At 41.3% G+C, this 16,847-nt stretch overlaps 3 protein-coding genes across 4 annotated transcripts in view; 1 reads left to right on the top strand and 2 right to left on the bottom strand.

The window, feature by feature from the left end:
• Positions 1-270: 270 nt before the first annotated feature.
• Positions 271-3,785, top strand: tyms (thymidylate synthetase). The gene is made up of 7 exons (XM_050056942.1): positions 271-633; positions 1,519-1,592; positions 2,064-2,238; positions 2,622-2,723; positions 2,846-3,021; positions 3,116-3,187; positions 3,266-3,785. The coding sequence occupies exons 1-7, from the start codon at positions 411-413 to the stop codon at positions 3,401-3,403; spliced, it is 960 nt and encodes a 319-aa protein (XP_049912899.1). The 5' UTR covers positions 271-410; the 3' UTR covers positions 3,404-3,785.
• enosf1 (enolase superfamily member 1) lies at positions 3,552-10,443 on the bottom strand. 2 transcript variants are annotated; one of them, XM_050056940.1, is made up of 15 exons: positions 10,203-10,443; positions 10,023-10,125; positions 8,374-8,489; positions 7,129-7,215; positions 7,004-7,030; positions 6,847-6,919; positions 6,704-6,742; positions 6,430-6,512; positions 6,224-6,346; positions 6,015-6,149; positions 5,825-5,866; positions 5,612-5,741; positions 5,377-5,476; positions 5,203-5,284; positions 3,552-4,046 (listed from the first exon to the last, which is right to left on the bottom strand). In XM_050056940.1, exons 1-15 carry the CDS (start codon positions 10,281-10,283, stop codon positions 3,954-3,956), a joined length of 1,314 nt encoding a protein of 437 aa, XP_049912897.1. In that variant the 5' UTR covers positions 10,284-10,443; the 3' UTR covers positions 3,552-3,953. The 2 variants fall into 2 exon arrangements, with proteins under 2 accessions (XP_049912897.1, XP_049912898.1); XM_050056941.1 differs by lacking the exon at positions 10,023-10,125 and having other exon boundaries at positions 10,203-10,356.
• An 847-nt stretch (positions 10,444-11,290) lies between these two features.
• Positions 11,291-16,847, bottom strand: part of LOC126398000 (tyrosine-protein kinase yes-like) — a 33,037-nt gene continuing 27,480 nt past the window's right edge. Inside the window, exons 11-12 of the mRNA XM_050057162.1 lie at positions 14,660-14,791; positions 11,291-13,229 (exon numbers count right to left, since the gene is read on the bottom strand). Of these exons, the coding sequence (XP_049913119.1) occupies positions 13,021-13,229; positions 14,660-14,791 (341 nt within the window). The 3' untranslated portion in view covers positions 11,291-13,020. The remainder of the gene's footprint in view (positions 13,230-14,659; positions 14,792-16,847) is intronic.

Here is a 16,847-nt window from a genome sequence, read left to right as displayed (position 1 = left end):
CGTCACATCCAGAGCCCGTAACTTTACAGGAACCTTCCTCGTACTCCGCTCTCTCAGTGGAGACACGGCGGTTGAGAGAGCCGAGCAAGAGGACGTTCCTGTAGTAGTTCCTGCCCCCCAAATAGTACCGGGAACTTCTTCAGTGGAAACGGGCCTAGTACCGGGAACTTCTTCAGTGGAAACGGGCCTATAGAAGAATCTGAAGTAGATTAGAAATAACGACCAGTGGAGGGCAGTAATACGCAGTTCAGCGTCTACACTGCCGGAAATCAAGAAGAAGAAGAAGAAGCTGTTGGGGCCGGCCGAGCCGTTTCGGCGGTTCTTCAGAAATCGCCCGGGAACAGACCACCAGTGACACTAACAACACAGCAACTCTCAGTATCACACCGTCTACTGTGAGGTGAACCAAAATGCCCGCCACTACAGAAATACACATAGCAGACGGCTGTAAAATGGAGGAAAAGACTCAGCCGCCGCCACCGGAAGAGAAGAAGAACTTAGGTGTTTTCTGTGATGAACGCGGGTACCTGGATCAGATCGAGTACATCATGCAGAACGGCCGCAAGAAGGGGGACCGCACCGGGACAGGAGTCCTCTCTGTGTTTGGTGTTCAGGGCAGATACAGTCTGAAAGGTGTGTTTAACCTGTAAATGTTAAAATACTGATAGGAAACAGTTGTGGGGGAAGTTTCAGGTCATTTTACTACAGTAAAAGCAAAACCACAATGTAAAATACTCCTACAGAAGTGTACAACATTGAAAATTCAACAGTGACTGCAAAGTAGACTCAGTATCAACAGTAAAAGATGCAGAATGTCCCCATTTAGTTGCATAAGTTATATACTATGTATAAATAATAGAAATAATTTTAACTGTACACTGACTTACTCAATCGACACTGCATCCTTTATGTTGTATATGTAAAATTTTAATTATGCAACTATTAAATAAAGCTTTCAAATGAAATAAATGTAGTGGAGTAAGAAGTACAATATTTATATATTTTAGAGGAGTAGAAGTTTAAAATAGCATGGCATCAAAATACTCATGTAAAGTAAAAGTAATTCAGTACAAGAGCCAGAAATAAGCTACAGATATGTCCAAAATAAGAGGAAAACTTTTGGCCAAAAAAATGGCACAAAAAAAATCCAAGTCCAGGCACTCAAGTGGGTTTGAAAAATGTAAAAGGCCTTTAATTTAGTGGGCTACATTCATTAAAATTACACCAACGCGTATCGGCTTGCGCCTTCTTCAGGGTGCAGTGACACAAAGACAAACAGAGTAATCATGGTTGCAATTACTACAAATGTGCACAGGTGAGCAAGAGTGAAACATGCAAAGTTTGTTCTGACCTGTAGGGGCAGTATTCAATGAATACAAGACAGGAGTACTGCCCAAAATCCTGCGTCTGTCAGGCTATTAACTGTACTTTGTTACTTTTTCACCACTGTTAAACAACTTTCTGTAATTATTAATATTGTCTGTAATTATCTATTAACCTGTTCCTGTTTATTTGTAGATCAGTTTCCCCTGCTGACGACCAAGAGAGTGTTCTGGAGAGGGATCCTTGAAGAGCTGCTGTGGTTTATTAAGGTGAGGAATCAAGATAAGACGAGATCGATCCTTTTTAAAGAGTCGGTTCACCCAAATTATTTTCGCAGAAAAAAATATTTTCCCACTTTCTCCTATTGGTATGAAGCCATGCAGATAGTGTTGGGTTTTACTGCTTAGATTTCAATCTATCCACATTTGAAAAGAAGACAATAAAATAACAGTGGCATGGCTTTCCAGAAATGATCTCCATTAGTCTGAACTATCCACACCATATTGAAAGTTTTCATTCGAACACTTTCTACCAAATAAATAGTCCCTATGAAAACTGATATTATGCTCTTAAATTTTTTTTAGACCATCACGAAGTTCCATTCTTAGACATGGAAATTGAAATCTCAAAACTTGGCTTGGGTGAATTGACTTTTTAAGTTCACACGCAGCATTTCTGTCTGAGGTTTCATGTCAAAAAGCACTGACCTGGCTCTGATGTTTCCTCACTGTCTTGCACAGGGGTCAACAAATGCCAAGGAGCTCTCAGAGAAAGGGGTGAAGATTTGGGAGGCCAACGGTTCCCGGGAATTCCTGGACAACGCTGGGTTCACAGAGAGAGAGGAGGGCGACCTGGGGCCGGTGTACGGTTTCCAGTGGAGGCACTTTGGTGCCGAGTACACAAACATGCACGCAGGTACGGTTTGTCACAACCACATCCAGTCTACTGTGAAGTGACAAAGCTTTTTTTTTATGACAAAGGGTTCATATTTACTACTACACATTCTCATTTTGAAGGTTTTTATGCATCTCCACTTTAAAGTCACAACAAATACATTTTTCCGAATTTGGTTGTACGATCAAAATCACATGGAAAAGCTGCAGGCTGAGGCGTCCTGCAGGTGAATGATCACATTAGATGATCGACTGTGTAGATCTCCACTGAGAATTGCAGTTCAGCTTCTATTTTAAAAAGTAGATCTATCAAATTAGCCTATTTCCCAAAATGAAGAACTATTCCTTTAAATGGATTAATTAAAACATCTTCAATGATTCTTTTTTCATCAATCCCTTCATCAGATTACATAGGACAAGGTGTCGACCAGCTGCAGAAGGTCATCGACACCATCAAAAAGAATCCAGAGGACAGACGGATCATCATGTGCGCCTGGAACCCCAAAGGTGTGGCATTATTAAAATCAAAAATAGCTCGAACTAATCCTAAACTGCGTTAGGACTCTCTTTAAACCTGATTGTAGTGATGTTTTATTATATTAAATCTTTATTCTCATATGCTGTTTCAGACCTGCCCCTCATGGCTCTGCCCCCCTGCCACGCCCTGTGTCAGTTCTACGTGTGTGACGGCGAGCTGTCGTGTCAGCTGTACCAGCGCTCTGGTGATATGGGCCTGGGGGTGCCTTTCAACATCGCCAGCTATGCACTTCTTACGTACATGATCGCACACATCACAGGACTCAAGGTAAGAGCAGTGCGCTGTTGTTAAAACTCATTTCCAGCACATTGTTTTGTGCTCACCTCACCTGTCGTGTTTTTTTTTTTCTCTGTCCCTTCAGCCTGGTGACTTTGTTCACACTCTGGGAGACGCTCACATCTACTTGAACCACATCGAACCTCTTAAAGTACAGGTAAGTTAGTTTAAGATTTATTTCTCTGTCTTTCTGCTCTGCTTGATTTCAAACTTACACACGTGTCTGACTTTACAGCTGCAGAGGGAGATCCGCCCCTTCCCCAAGCTGAAGATCCTGAGAACAGTGGAGAGTATCAATGATTTCCGTGCAGAGGACTTTGAGATCTGTGACTACAACCCTCATCCCACCATTAAGATGCAGATGGCTGTTTAAAAACACAGTTAATGGTGTGTAGGAAGTGCTTTTCAAAATGTGTGTCACATTGCTTTATTTGTACTGTATACATCCTTCACTCTCTTTTTAAGAAAGATCATATTTTAAGTTCAGTTCATCCAAATCACAAAAAAGGTAAGTGCGTTAATTTTATTGTGATTTTGGTGAACTGGCCCTTTAAACCATATCAAGGTCTTCCAGAGGTGTTTCCTCCAAGTGTAAACAAACCTCCACTCATGGTACATTTTTTGTAGTTGAACTGCTGATGCACTTAGTTTCATCACCAGAGGAGGAATGTTAAGGTTGCTTGTTGTAAATGCCAGTTTGATCTGTTTGATTTTATTACTTATTTCTAATTGTAAATAAAGACTGTTGTTTCAGATTGATTTGTACAGAATTATTGGCCTTGGAGCCTAGCAGCAAAACACAATTAAATATTACAAAGGTCAGAATGTTACAGTGTCTGCTACACGTCTGTGGTTTAGTCCACTTAACCCCGTCTAGTCACGAGTCTAAAAGAGCCTTGGGTAAAATGTTTCAGATAAAGTCCTCATTTGTTTCCGTGCAGCTTCCACACCTCTCCTTCAGGGTACTGATGTTGCTGCACTGATGATTCCAGCATCTCACAGGAGTAGCCTGGATCCTGGGAACAATAAGCACAGTGAACTCAAGTGCCTAAAGCAGTGGTGGAAAGTGGCCAAAAATAGTCACTCAAGTACTGTATGTACTTAAATTGAAACTCTGGTATTTTTAAACCTCGACTGTATTTTCTCATGTTTTTGTGTCAAAGTGACCAGTGGAGACAACTTGTTTTTAAATTGGTCCAGTATTGAGACAGATCGCTGCAGCTGCAGTGGGGAAACAGGCTGCAATGTAATACTTTAAATACTGCACCATCAATTTATGTCCACTGAAAGAGCTTGTTTTTGCTGCTGACAGGCTCAGATTATTTGAAGTGTCTGACAACATTGTGAAAAAAGACCCAACATAAACAAAATGTATTCCTTATCTTTCACCGGTCCAGTCTGTTAGTGTGACTTGTGACTTTTTCATATTGTCCCAATCAGATAAATAGTCAGCCGTGACACTGAAAATCTTTTAGATAACACTAACCTACGCTTTCTGTACTCCAACACAATAAACACTCCCCTCTCTGGCTCTCGCTAACATTTCCAACCATGTTTTTCCTGTAACAAGTCACCTCTCATGAGATCTCAGAACGAGACTTCTCCTTGAGTGAGACTTGGTTACAGTCGTCAAGTTGAAGTTTCTTACAGCCCAGTATCACAAAGCATGCCTCAAAGGGCTGCACTAATAAAAACAAGTAACAAACAGACCAGTGAAAGGTAAGGAGAAAAACAAGTTCTCTGTAGGGATCCTTTCTATAATGTTGCAAGACACTGCTAATAACAATCTGAAGCCATCAGTGGCAAAAACAACCTGTAGTGGACGTAAATTGACGATACATAATTGCCTGTAGGAGCTACATTGCAGCCTGTTTAGCTGCTGCAGCTGCAGAGGTCTCTCTCAATACTGGACCAGTTTCAAAAAATCCGTATGTATATACAGATGGCTCATTCTAAGGTAACAAAAACGCAATGATTCTTATTTTCATGTGATTATAAACTAATGAAAACATAGCTATACATATTATATACCATTTCTGCCAATAGATGCACCTTCATCCTACACACTGGACCTTTGCTTCTTCACCACTGGCCAAAAGCAACAAGCGTCGAAGATGTAATATAATGCAGACACTAATTATGTAAATCATAGTTTCCATCTGTCCAGCTTACCTTTGGAGGCATATAGTGGGCATCATGAATCACCACAGGACTGGTGAAGTGTTCATGCAGGTGATCCACATATTCACACATTCTAAAGAGGAAAAACAACAGTGCTGATGAGAAGTTGTTTATTGTTTACAGTCAAGAGTTCTCACTAGGGACACAAATAAATCCGGCTCTTACCTGTTGCTGAGACTCCCAGACACACAGATGTAGTCGAACAGAATCAGATGCTGGACGAGCTCACAGAGACCGACTCCTCCGGCATGAGGACACACAGGCACTGAGGGAAAAGACGTAGTAGTGTGTGTACTGCAGATACAGACTATATATATTTTTTGACTTATTTGACAGTCTTTTACTCTCTTTTATCATTTTTGTGGCTTCATTAAAAAAATTGTCATGTCTTGAGTTTTACCCTGAAACTTGTGGGCCATCAGCAGCACGGCCAGGTTCTCGTTGACGCTGCCCAGCCGACAGCTGTCTATCTGGACAAACTGCAGGGCCGAGGCCTGGAGGAACTGCTTAAACATCACCCTGTTGTGACACTGCAGAGGAAACAGTCACCCAACTAGAAACTATCAATTCATCAACCAGCGATATGTACGGTAGAACAAACACGAGCTCTGACCTGCTCTCCTGTTGCCACTCCAATCCCGAGTGGAGCCAAAGCCTGCAACAACAAAGTCAAACATCGTTTATCAGCAGTTAAAGGGGACCTATTATGGTTATTTTCAGGTTCATACTTGTATCTTGGGTTTCTACTAAAACATGTTTACATGCTTTATTTTATTAGCAGGAAAATCAAACTTCTTCCTCACCTTGGAGATGGCAGCGTGACCCAGGATGTCATCAGGACACGTGGGCTCCTCGATCCACAGAGGTTTAAACTCAGCCAGGCTCTTCACCCAGCTGATGGCCTCGGCTACATCCCATCTCTGGTTGGCATCGATCATCTAAATGCAAATAAACTTCAGTACACTTTTACTTCCTGGTGTTAATACAATTCTGGGGTGAAAAACAACCTCACCAAAGTGTTATTGGGTCCAATCATTTGCCTGATGAGGCGGCACCTGCGTATGTCGTCCTCCAGATCAGCACCCACTTTCACCTTGAACTTGGTCCAACCGCTTTTAAGAGCATCTGTGCAGAGCTTCAGAAACACACAGCTGTGAAGGTTATTTGAGGATGATTTGTGTAACATGAGGAATGATGTGCACTTTGCAGCACAGAGACCTGTTTGAGCTGCTGGTCTGGGTATCCGAGCCATGCACAGGAGGTGGTGTAGGCAGGATAACCCTCTCTCAGCATGTGCTCCTCTGGGAGGCCAAAGAAGCAGTCCACATAGGTGATAAACGCCCGAGGAGAAGTGTGTTTTAATGGAGCAATCGTGGAGTGCTGGGGCCTATTATGCGGGCTAAAAGCACTCCTGATAGTTTCTAAAGAGGCCATTTCATTCTGCAGAATCCCATTCAACCTGGTAATTAATGACTGTGTTTAGTGTGCTCACCTCTCTGCTGCCTGCCCTCCTGTGCTCTCACCAGTATGTCTGACAGAAAAAAGATAAGCAGAGTGAGCAATGCATTTAGGAAAAGGGGATTTATTTCCTTAAACTGTGCTGGACATATATAACACATCATAAACCAGTCTCACCTAGCGCCTCCTCCTCCGTAAGCGCATCAGTGATGTATCTGAAGTCAATGCAGGACACAATCTGCTTTGGATCCTGCGTTGACACACATAAAACATGATATTCCCCCCTTGGTCACATCCCGGACATAAATCAACATCTACATTTTCCGTGACTCACCATGTCAACAAGCAGCTTCCAGAGCGGCTGCGGGAAAATGATGACAACAGCTCATGAGTCATGAAGTGTCACGCTTATGGCGGAAATGGTGATTTGCTAATAATGCCTCATCAGGCAGTCCCCACCTTGCCCTCCGCTCTCGCCCACAGGTCCCACACGGCGTTCAGGACTGCAGCTGTGGCCAGGTGGATCACTCCTTTCTCTGGGCCTAACTGATTCACATGAGAGCTTGAAACATCAGCTGTGACATCACTTCATGAGTTCAGCTTTACATAAGCAGGTAGCACTAAAAAATGCTTAACTGAAGAATGTAAAATACTAAGATGGCAAACAGTGTCTCTGGGGCTTCGAAAACTAGATTTCTAAAGAGCCTCTTCTGCTTTTTTTTTGGCTGCACGCACCTGACACTACTTACTGAAAAGCCTTAATCAGAATTTTTGGAACATAAAAAATATTTCCACCTTGCACACATTATAAATTGCTTTATTTGTGTGTGAAGAGCCTCTTCTGCATGCACCTGATGCTGCCTGTTGAACTCACTCCTCTGCTCATTCCTGGACAAGTCTGCACATTTCTGCACAAACTACCACCTCTAATACCTGCACAGCTCTGTCATTTTAATTAAAAAATACTGAACAGACTTTTTAATAGTGGTTTTTCCACATATTATTCGGATTTTCTTCTATTCTATGTGTATGTTTCTTGATTTTTGCAATTCTTGCTGTTATTTTTTATTTCATTCTCTCATATAATGTTGACATTACGCACCAGTACACCAAAGCAAATTCCTTATACGTGAAAACCTACTTGGCGATGAACCAGATTCAGATTCTGAAAAGCCTGGATTCATCACATTTCTCCGTCCTCTATCAGTCTTAATCAGTCTTTTTCATCGATCTTTTGATCCTTTAGAAACTAGACTATACGGCCGCTGGGTCCTTGCAATAATACGAGGAAACAATTCTGTGGTAAACTCAGCAGCAAGATGTCGTAAGAACAAACAGAATGATTTTAAAATTGGAAAACCAAACAGGATTTATGTGGTTCTTATTTTTGGATCTATGTAAACACCATGACTCATCGTGTTCTGGATGAGACAACAAAAGCAATATATCTTAATAAACGTAGTAAAAGGAATCTATGATGTGATAAGAGGATGTGAATCACTCGCTCCATGTTTGGAAAAGTAAAGCAAGGTGCTGTAAGCAATAAATATAATGTGATGTGGAGCCAGGAGGAGACAGGCAAAGAAAACTCCAGTGAGACGTTGCTTTTGTTCTAAATATAATAAATACCAGGCTGCACTGTTGAGTGTTATCTCCATCTTTTAATACTTTATATGTCAGTGCTCATGTGTCTGCTCTTCTTACCCATCTCATCTGACCATCACTGGTCAGGAGGCGGTAAAATCCACGGAAGTTGCTCACAATCTCCTGCAGGGATTTCCCAACAACCAGTGCAGCCAGGGCCTCCACAGCACACACCACTGCAGGGATACAATCAACAGAATGAAAGCTCAATGCAGCATTTTTTTAATCTGGTTTTTAATCTGGAGTAACATCAGAGCCATAGTTTTTAAGATTTAATGGTTGTTTCTGTATTATTTTAATCCCTGCTGCTTATTTTCATTTATTGACTGTTTTATTATTGATTTTTTTTTTTTTTTTTTAACATTGTATTGTTTTATTGTTGTAATAGTTGTTGTTTCTTTGGAGTTATTTTTTTTATTGTCTTTGACCAACTGCACCTGAAATCGGTTGCATTGTGTTTAACAAACCACAAGATGGCGGTGTGCGGTTCAACTTTGCACACAAGCACGTGAAGAAAGAGATGTTGCCTTCAGGTACAGTCGGAATAATGAAAACTATTCTGATAGCTCTATGCAACATTGCATTAGTATGTAGTAGGCTCACCATTTTGTCTTTTGTGTGTGTGTGTGTGTGTGTGTGTGTATATGTGTGCGTATGTATCATATTTGTCTTGTAAATGTTTTTTATTTGGTTGAATTTATGGAAGCATACTGCATTTACTTTAGAAACAATATATTTGCCCTGCTTTTCTGAATTAACGAGATCATTATTTGAGAATGTTGAGAAGTTTTCATGGGAAAAACAATCTGCTCTGATTTTTTATCTCATAAGTTAAATACTTTTCCACCATGAAAATAGCATCCTGGCTTTTAAAGTATTTATCTGGTACAGCGTGGGCTACATATTATTAAACAACCCTTTGGTTTGATACACAAATACAATTATTGGAATTTGCAGTGGTGGAAGAAAAACTCATATTTCACTTCAGTAAAAGCAGAACTACCACAGCATTTACTCAAAGTATTAAATTAAAGATACTTGTTGAGCAGACGTGTCCCTGCCAGCGAGTTATATTATTGTCTTTATCATATTATTACTGATGCTTTATCACATAAGCAACACTTTGATATTACAGCATGGGGAGGTGGAGCACATTTTAACCAATTTATAGCCTGTTGGATAGTTTTAGATATAACGGTATCATCTTTTATAAATTGATTCTATATTTTGTTACAGTCATAATCTGAGTTCCTAGTACCTAGAAACTCAAGCTGTCAGAAAACAAACAAATAAACAAAACATTTCCTTCTGGAACATGGAAACAATTGACCAACAAATAGTGCAATAGGAGAATAAACAAATATTTCCAACATGAAAACAAACAGCAGAGCACGAGACAAGCAGGGGAGCTGGACTCTAGTAAAGTGAAACAATAGAAAGGTGGCTTCGATTTTCTTCTTCTGTGTGTGTGTATTTATTTATTCATTCTAGGATGTAGTCTACTTAGTTAATGTCCACCACTAGTAACAAGTTGTGTCCAACGGAGCAAAATTCGGAGCTTATTCGGAGCACTTGAACGCAGCAGCAACATTGTTACCCAAACTTCAGTGTAGTCATGAAACATTGACGAGTTGTGTCGGTCCTTTGATGTTGCTACACTGTGTGTTATACCGGAAGTGCATGTTTAGTGCTCGCTGTGTGAATTTTACCGATCTCCGTGCCTTTCCCCAGAGTGAACGTGAGCCCGAAGCCTTTGAGCCCACAGTCCGTGTCCACGACCACATATGCGGCTGAATAATCCGGGTCGGTGTGCTGCAGTGTGGAGAGTTACACTCAGGACATACCTCTGCAGATATAAGCACAGTAATGTGGTGCAGCAACTTTCTTACCATCGCATCGGAGCCGTGTTGCTCCAAAGACGTCGGGAATCTCACATCTCTGACTCTTAGATTGATAATTTTGTGCGACATTTTGGCGCAGAGATTGTCTTATGATTCACACACCGTTAGAGCACTTTCTTCTGACCTGTGGACGCTGATCCCACCCACCTCAGCCTGTCATGGTTTAAACGAATGTCCACTTGAAACAGTTAAAGAGCCAAATCAGGACATTTAAAGGAACAGTGTTTAAGATTTAGGGAGGTTTGGTGCCGTCTAGTGGTGAGGATTGCAAATTGCAACCAGCTGACACAAGGATTTGCAACGAGATGGAACTGTATTAGAATGTTGCAGTGGTGTGAACTGGCCATCTGAGCTCGACTCAAGCCGGCCAACAATGTCACCTGCAGCTCAGCTGGTCAAATTATTGGCAGCTGGTTTTAGAGCATAAAGCAGCATGGGGCGCCAGCACTATCTACTAAGCTACCGACGCCCCGTGTGTTTACCTTTTTTCTCTGATAACTTCAGATCCAGACATTCAGGATGTTTTCACTGGGAGCTGAATTATCCACAGAGGTCTCTTGCTCTCCAGAACAAACAGACCCAGTGATTTAAACCATTTAATAAAGCAGTTTCAAGTTAAAATATCAGTGTTTTGTGATAATGCTAGTCGGGTAGAGGCTTCTAATTATAGTGGCCGACGTGAGAACACAAAAATGTGAAATGTGAAACTCAAACGCAAACGGCCATATCTAGAGCAGTGTTTGGTTTGTCCATTCTGGGCTGCTACAGGTAACGAACACACAACGCTTCTTATTTTTAGGTCATTACACACTTACTAAAACATTATTACCGTAAAACAATTAGTACCCAGCGCTATTGTTTGCTTAAATCACTGAAATCAGCGGGCCTATATTTGGGACAGGCCTTCGATTCCTTTCACACAAAAGTGTTGCTCAGCACAGACCAGGAAATACAATCATATTGATTATTTAAACCAGCATAAATATTACTTGTTTAAAAATTAGGCTTCAGCTAATATATCAATTATGAATCATTCATTTGATCTAGCTCTGGCAGACAGCGGTGACACAACACCATTTTATCTTGTTAAAACAAGACTCAAAACTTGGATTCATTTTTATTAAAAACCCTTTTGATTCTTTTGATCCAAGGACCCTCATGGACCAAAAGAATATGAATAACTTACAGGGTAATTGAGGAATGGACACATAAATTGAGGTAGCCATCAACCCGCTTTTATACATCCGAAGAACTTCTCTAGAAAAAAAATTGCTTGGCAACCAGACCAGACGTCTAGCTGAGACAGGGCTAGCAAAAGGGACTAGGCTTTTAATTGAAGTTTAATGGTATACTTCATTTCTTCCATGCATCCCCTTAAGCTTTCACACTGAACCTTACATATAAAAAAGAACACTGGACTTTGCAAAATCACGTCTTTATTGTACAAAGTCCTCAGATGACTCCCCACCCACACACTCCCTCCCCCCAAATATATTTTGCAATGTTGTCCGTTTTATGAATAATCTTATAAAATGAGGATTTTATAATATACAAAGCCCTTTCTCACAAGCTCAGGCGTCAATTAGTGTTATTCCCATCACAATACTGTCCCGAAGAGTCCACACAGAAGCAAAATGCAAAGATAAAATCACTGTAAAAAACTGTAATCATTGCTATACAAAGAGTTTCTGTGGTGCCACCTTAGATACATGAACGTGAAGGAGTCCCAAGTGCTTCGTTCAGTCACATTTCAGAAGATTAAATGGTTGTTTTGTTCATGATTTCCACTTTGAGAAAGCGTTTTACAGCCGGTAAAATCATCTCGTGTCTGTGAGGTGTCATTCTGAGCTGGCAAGAAGCCGCGAGTCCACGAGTTTCATCACTGTTTAACTCACTGACACATTATACAGGCTGTTTTATGTAAACTGAGATTATATAACCCGGGCAGTGACGGGCAGAAAGAATTATGGCATTGTTATAAAAAGTCTTAACAGAGAATTGTCTGGATGATGATGGACAGTCAGGAAGTCTTCAACTGAAGCTGTAAAACCACGTCCGTATGATGTGAATAAAATGTGATAAAGTCTTGTGATAATAAAAGAACACAGAAAATAATATAAAAAAACAGAACGCATTTATAGTATTATAAAGGCTTAAAAGACCATGTCACTCTCACTCTCGTCAGCCATTTGTAAGAAATAAAAGATTGCACTGTAGCTGCTGAAATGTAATTCAAGTTAAGCTGTGTGGGATCTAATTTTAAATAATCTTTGTCAAATGGACTGTGATAACGACCATCAGTCCCCTGAGAGCTTCTCCATGTTAGTTTAATATATTATCTCTGTTAATAATTCATTGTTTTGATGCATAATTTACCAATTTACCACAAAAGAATACAATTTGGAGGGAAATGGAGTGTGAGATCTCCACATTAAACCACAGAACAGTCGGACTATCAGTCTTAACATTGTGTTTCTCTATTGTGAGGAATTATCACAGCTTATTTTTACAGCAATTATACTGTGTCCATGAGAGAGAATTCAACATGTAGTGTATTTAAAAGATAAAAAATCAAACATTAAGACCTGTGTCGTACCATGAATTAAAAGAAAAAAATATAAAAGTAAAATGAAATGGTGGCGAACGCTGAAATAAAAAAATAACCAATGGGTGGAGCATGTAGTGGTTTATGCGACTGGTTAGCCTGGTCTCCAGTCGACTTTTCGTAGAGTCGAATAATTAAGAGCTCGTGTCTTTAAGTGCATCTGCTCCCAGGCGTAGGGATATGCAGCAGAGTCCAGGCAGGCTATAGGTTCTCTCCAGGTTGGTACTGTGGCTCTGTGGCGGTGAAATAGTCCTCCAGGAAGGACTGGAGGTACTCGAACGTGGGCCTCTCGTCTGGGTCCTTCTTCCAGCAGAGCTTCATCATCTCATGCAGGGACTCAGGGCAGCCCTGGGGACAGGGCATGCGGTAGCCTCGCTCCACCTGCTCCAGTACCTCACGGTTCACCATGCCTGAGGAGGAGACGGCAGGAAGACTGTCAGATACTGTCATCGCTTTTTTGGTTTTTAGCTGTAACTTCCATGCAGACGTTATTGTAAATAACCATTGTGATTCGGTCTATAATCCATGCTTGTTGCCTGGCAACCTCCTGACTCCAGAAAGCCATCCAATAACAACAACTTCTTATTCTCAAGGTGTGTTCAGACCAAACATTTCGTGCGCCACAGTTACATACAAAGTCAATGCAAAGACACAAATGGACACAGATATGTGTTCATGCGTTTCAACTTTAGCAAAAAAGTTGCGTGATGCACTTGGAAGGCCTATCAGCGCTGATATTTTTCTGACGTCACACAGATTCAGGAACAGGACCAAGTTACCGTTGCTGTCTCTGGGCACCAAGAGCTCATCAGTGGCCTACAGTACTATACAGAGACAGACCAAAAAGTTGAGGGAGCTTGGAGAACAGTGAGCAAAGCCATAAGACCACATGTCAAGGTCTGAAAATACGCATTTGTTACTTGATTCCAGCTATCAGTTGTACCTTTCTACGAACCACATTAGCACTAGCCTTAGCGTTAGCTGCCTTCCAGAGTTAGTAAGAACAACTTTTACTTCAAAAGGCCTCCAGTGGCTGTAACTGCGCAAGTAACGCAAGATGAAAATTTGCTTTGCCTTCGGTCTGAACACACCCTACACTTCATTTTTTGTATGGATTGAACAATAGAAGATACAACCTGTTCACTAGTGAGCATTAGAGGTGTGGTTAGGCAGAGCACATTTGGGCAGAGCCAGGCTAACTGTTTCCCCTTGTTTCCAGTCTTTATGCTATGCTAAGGTAATGGACTGCTAGCTGCATCTTAATATTCAGCACACAGATATTGGTATTGTGTTGGTGGTATTGATTTTCTCATGTAACTTGCAGCAGAGAAAGTAAACGTGTATTTCCCAAAAGCAAATATGTGTATTTCCCAAAATGTCCAACTACCCCTTCAATCAGTAATCAAAAATATTTAAATCAGTGGAGTAATCTATTTATGGTTTCAGCGCTCCATCTGATAGAGAGCGGAGCTGTGCGAAGGTGGTGCAGAACACTGCAGGCACCACTCCCCAGGGCAGTGTCAGTCTGGCAGATGGTTATAAACAAGAGTGGTGTTCAATCTCCTGATCGTCCTCCACCAGATGGTCTCATCTAATCTCAAATGTGCATGTGTGTGAGGGTATCAGTGTGTGTGTGTATGTGTTCCCCCTGCAGAGGCATAAACAACCAGCGCAGACAATGTCAGACGGCTTCACTTCATCCTCAGACATTAACAAGCACGCCAGCTTGACGTCTACTGACAGACTGAAAGCTGATAACTCCGGCCGTGAATCACCACCCTCTGACGGCAACCTTTTTTTTTTTTCTCACATTCGGTGTGTGTATGAGTGTGTCACTTACCTGGGTAGGGCACTCTGCCTTTGGTGACGAGCTCGGTGAGTAAGATCCCAAAGGACCAGACGTCTGATTTGATGGTGAAGCGGCCGTACAGAGCAGCCTCCGGAGCCGTCCATTTAATTGGGAATTTGGCTCCTGTGATACGATGGAGAGGAGAGAGGTATGAGGTGACTCCACTAGAGGGCGTATCCCTTCATGTCTGGCTTTATGTCCAGAGGCCACAGTGAATCACAATTATATAGTTTAATCACATCATTTTCTGGTTTTCAGCTTGTAAATACACCTCAGAGAAAAGTCTCAAATTTAAGGTTTAAAGGATAGGAGTGAGTATAAAGGACATTATTAAGGATGTTATGATTAAAGGGTTGTTTCACTCAAATTAATACAAAGTCCCTAGATTTGAGCAAGCATGACATTATGCTCTTTGGCCCCTTTAACACTGCCTGTTTAAGGCGGGACTATCATGCCTCCTCGTGCTGTATATACAGCACAATGGCGGAATGGGGGGGGGCAGATTGATCTCGCTTTTAAGTCGCCATAGGAGGAATAACGGCACTGAAATGGACCATGGGCATGACGGATGTGAAGTTTTAACGCCATGTTATGAGCACGACCCACCATGGGAGATTTTAAATGTAGCTACTAGCAGTTAGTGGCTAACTCAAAGAAGAAAAACAGCGGCTGTAAATGTCAGCAAATTGTGAAAACAAAGAGATTCGGGAGCTCCTTACCCTCCAAGCAGAGGACGAGGTCAGCCGCCATCAAAAAAGCGACAGTAAATGATTGTTATTGCCCTGATTTGCCATTGTTATTGTTTACAAAGCGCTGTTGACGCGTATATGTCACACTAGAGGCTGATGCTGTCGTGTTACATGTCATGCCTCTTTTGATTCCTCAGTGCCGGGATGGAGACTTAAATTACACACTGGAGTGGCATGATGCTGCAGTCGTTTGATTCTGTGTTAAAATGCAAAGGAGGCATAAAGAAGGGACTGTTTAGCAGCTCTACAGCACAATCTCTATGTAAAATGGGCTTTTGTCATTTATCTACAGGTGATAGATCTGTAATGAAAAGCACAGAACAAACACATCTATAAGAAAACATTTTTTTTTCTTCCCTTGAAGTCAGTTTGATATTTATTTAGTTAATCCATATCCACAAAATTAAGAAGAGTCTTCTCACTTAGCTCTAGTGGTATCTAGCATATAGTTTTAGCTTTCTGTGCTCAGAAATGCAGAGTGTATGCCTTGTCTGCACATGGTTCTCAACATGGAATTGGCTGAGCCGGTAGCTAGCAGCTAATGGTGCTAACTCCATAAACAGCTCTAAACAATGACAACAGCACTGACAGAGCTAATTGTGTTAAGTGGGCAGCTGTTTTTGAACTTACTTGGAAGCCACAATAGGCACCGTACTGCTATCAGCAGTTCTGGATGTATGAACACAGTGCATCATGGCGGCAATGACCCAGCCAGCGAGAGACACATGCACAAACATGCGTGCATGGCCACAGAAAAGCACAGATTACAACACACACACAGGGAGAGTGACTTCATTCTCTGCACAGGTCATTACTCCACTTTATCTTTACATAGCAAACAATAGTTTACTGCTATATTAATGTTTTGAATGTTGCATACAGAACCTTTGAAAAATCACATTAATTCAATGAATCAATGTGCCTCTCTGTAAACAGTTTTCATCAGTGCTACTTTCTCCTGAAGATATCGTCCTCAAGTAAACTCGCTACGATCTGAGGAATAACCAAAGTAACACTGGGACTGTGAAGAGATGTTGCTGCTGAATATTTTAAATGTAACTTTATCAAAGCTGAGAGCATCACAAACAAAATCTCATTCATCTCTTCAGCCAACAGCAGTTGGCTTCAGTTAACCGTCTGTTGCTAGTAGCAACCAGTGCTGCCGCAGCTGTATAGCAGCTAAGCTAACATTGCTACATATTGTTACAATATTGATAAGCCTATTTTATGTACTCTCCAACTGCCTTATTGGAGTATTATCTGTAGATATAATTTTTAAAGCTGCTTGTTATTGTTGAGTTAATTTTTCTGTGGTCAGTTAACTGCCAACCAAGCTGCCTCTATAGAAAATGTGAAGCTATGTCATGCTGTGTGGGACGGGGGCACCATCTTGTGAGGTATGCACTCTGTTATCTCTATTATCAAGGTGT

The sequence above is a fragment of the Epinephelus moara genome, chromosome 11 (genome assembly GCF_006386435.1).
Source record: "Epinephelus moara isolate mb chromosome 11, YSFRI_EMoa_1.0, whole genome shotgun sequence".
NCBI lineage: Eukaryota > Metazoa > Chordata > Actinopteri > Perciformes > Serranidae > Epinephelus > Epinephelus moara.
This window is presented reverse-complemented; position numbering and strand designations above follow the sequence as displayed.